General features: G+C 32.9%; 1 protein-coding gene across 1 annotated transcript; it reads left to right on the top strand.

Annotated features, from left to right (window-relative positions):
* Positions 1-258: 258 nt before the first annotated feature.
* Positions 259-931, top strand: LOC138843217 (succinate dehydrogenase assembly factor 4, mitochondrial-like). Its single transcript, XM_070058338.1, has one exon. It carries the CDS (start codon positions 274-276, stop codon positions 601-603), a length of 330 nt encoding a protein of 109 aa, XP_069914439.1. The 5' UTR covers positions 259-273; the 3' UTR covers positions 604-931.
* Positions 932-3,310: the final 2,379 nt, after the last annotated feature.

The following is a 3,310-nucleotide window of genomic DNA, read 5'->3' as shown; positions in this document are numbered from 1 at the left end:
AACATAGATACATCTCAAATTAATTATATCAAATGACAGGAACCAGAAGTAAAATGGAGTGCATAGTGTATCGTTCCATTTACATGAAGTTCTAGGAAATGCAAAAGTTATAGTGACAGAAAGTAGATCGGTGGTTGCTGTAGGATCCTAGATGAAAAGTTTCTGGATGGAGACATTAAAATAGGAAATCAGAGAAATTTTGAAAGGGATGGCTATGTTTACCTTGATAGTATCGTTCTTAAGAAAGTATGCATGTGCAGGGGAGTCGCCGTCATGACCGCATCAAGACTCGCCGGATTGCTCGGGCGCTCCCCGGCCACTGCGTGGAGAGCGGCGGCAAGATTACCCTTCCTGTGCCATTCTTTGAGAAAAACAAGTTCTTCTCAAGGAGGAAAGTCTAAACCTGTCACACAGGCCCTTAAGAAGCCAAGGTTACCACAAGGTCGTTTTGATGCACCAGAGGACTCCCATTTGGAGAAGGAACCACTGAAAAAATTTCCAGATGATGTAAATCCAGTTACCAAGGAAAAAGGTGGACCAAGAGGCCCTGAACCTACTCGATATGGAGACTGGGAGCGAAAAGGACGCTGTATTGATTTTTAAGTCACATATTCTTTAACCTCATATAATTTTATGAATATGTACATCTGAACTATCTCTGAGTTTTCCTTTCTATCCTTTAATTCATAATTTTAATAATATGTTTAAAAATATGTTTGATGGCTTTAGAAGGAAATTTGCTGCAATAAATCAGAAAAGGGAAAATAGTTTTACATTATCACATACTAACTTTAACGTAAATGTATTGGGGTTTACAAATGATGAGAGCTATAAACTTTCATTGTATCATTTTCAGTTTAAATTAATCGGTTGCTCATAAAATGATCATGTAAATAAAATAATTTTTCAGTTAAAAAAAAAAAAAAAGAAAGTATGCATGTGCAAACACATATTAAAATTGACCTGATTTCACATTTTTACATATGTAGTTTATTTTATGAGAACTAAATCTGAGTACAAGTGTTTAAAAATGCAGATGTCTACTTTCCCTATTCTGATCTGTAGATTCAATGTTACCTTTCAAAATTTCAGCACACTTTTCATACTAACTGAGGGTTATTCTACAGTTTATATAAAAGCATAAAGGTCATTTGGTACAGAATAGCCAAACAAGCCCAAAAAGTAGCCAAAGCTTTCTATAATGCTACAATACACTGCACAATAATAATATAATATAGTTCAATCAAACAAAGCACAGCCCAGAAAGAGTCCCACACTATGATGAGTCTGTTATTTTCAAAAATGTGACCAAGGTAACTGAAGGAAGAGAAATTGTTGCTTCATTTATTTTTTCCAAAATAAGAAGTAAAAAAAACAAAAGCATAAATTCAAGCTATGACTCTTATTTGTCATACCTCAAAATTAATTTAAAGTTTATATTAAAACCAGATGTAGTAAGTAAAATGATAAGGTTCTAAATATATGAGAAGGCATTTCAGACTCTTGTGTAGACAAAGATTTTATACTCCTAACATAGAAAACTCTTAACAAATAAAAATTCGTAATTTGAACTTCATCAAAAATAAAAATATTTATTATCTGAAAAACACATGGCTAAGAGAAGGAAAAGTTAAACCACAAATTGGGAAAACGTTTTTTATAAAATATTTATATTAAAAATGACTAGTGTCTAGAATACATGAAAAATACTTAAAAGGCAATAACAAACAGACAAAAATAAAATAATGACAAAAAACTTTAACAAATACTTTATGAATGAAGATCAAAAATGTACAATGAACAGTGCTTACTATGATTAATTATTAAAGAAGATAAATGAAGTCACAATGATAAATAATTCACTAGAACAGCTAAAATTAAAAAGACTGGAAATATCAAAGGCAATTGGAGATATAATAAGCAATTGGAATGCTTATGTATAGTATGGGAATGAAAGGAGTGTCAAATGGCATCATCTCTAGGGAAAATCGACAATTTCTTAAAAAGGATATAAGTATCATAAGATAGAGATTATCTTCTCAGATACTTACACAAGAGCAAAGAAAACATAAGTTAAACAGGAATGGTAACACGACATCCTTCATAAAATCAAATCTCTGAACAGCCCAAACATCCATCACCACGTGATGTTGACGAGTGTCATGTATCCACGTAGTAGAAATTTGTGAAACACAAATTGCCATCAGAAGATTACAGAAATAATTATTTCAAGCAAGACCCATAAAATTGTTGGAGAAAACTGAAAAGAAGGGATGTTTAGAGCATCAAGCCATCTCCTTCCAAATGTTTGTTAAATATTATAGTGGTCTTCATGTATGTCCCCAAATTCTTTAATTCTCCTTCTTCCAGAAATTCATACTTAATTCCCCTGCACTTGGATGTGGACTGGACTTTGTTACCAGCTTCTGAAGGACATGGGAGGGAAAAATAGTAACTTGAGAGTGGAGAAGATCAGCAGACCCTACCCAAGTGGTGACGGCCACACCGCCAGTAGCACATGCGTATTATGCATTCCCTGATGTAACACGGCAGCAGTACTTCATTTCTGTGGCGTCCTTCCCCAAAATGTCCAACCCAAATGCAACCACAATGAAACATTAGACAATCCCCAACTAAGGGATTTTCTACCAGATTGTACCTCTTCAAAAACAATAAGATTGTAAAAGTCAAGACTGAAAATCCATTCGGCATGGTGACTGTAGTCAATAATAATGTATTGCATACTTGGAAATTACTAACAGAGTAGATTTTAAATGTTCCCTTCCCCCCAAATCATAAGTATAAGAGGTGATAGATTTGCAAAGTTGATGCAGTGATTTCACAATGTATACATACAACAAAACTCATGCTGTGCATCATAAACATACATAATTTTTCATTTTTCAATTAAAAATAAAGATTAAAATACTTTAAAAGGTGGACACTAAGAAGACACAATGACTAAATATAACTAAGTTCTCCAGATTGGATGGTAAAATAGAAAAAAGCAATTAATGGAAAATTAGAGCCAAAGGTTTATTAGTAGTATTACTTGAATAGCTTTTTTGTTGTGATAAATACATCATTGTTACATAAAATGTTAACAGGAGGTAAATGTGAATAGTTGTATGAGACTTCATATACTCACTTAACTCTTCTATAAATCAAATATCATTAAAGAATTGAAAGTCTGTACAAAGGAAAACTAGTAGGGAAAACACAACTATTTCTGTAAATAGAAGTATTTTTTTTCTCATTTGGGTAAGGAAGAAATCAAAGGCACATGCAACCACAACTATATCTCAAGACC

This window comes from Oryctolagus cuniculus, chromosome 15 (genome assembly GCF_964237555.1).
Source record: "Oryctolagus cuniculus chromosome 15, mOryCun1.1, whole genome shotgun sequence".
In the NCBI taxonomy this organism is placed as follows: domain Eukaryota; kingdom Metazoa; phylum Chordata; class Mammalia; order Lagomorpha; family Leporidae; genus Oryctolagus; species Oryctolagus cuniculus.
The sequence above is the reverse complement of the archived record's forward strand: the minus strand, read 5'-3'. Positions and strand labels throughout refer to the sequence as shown.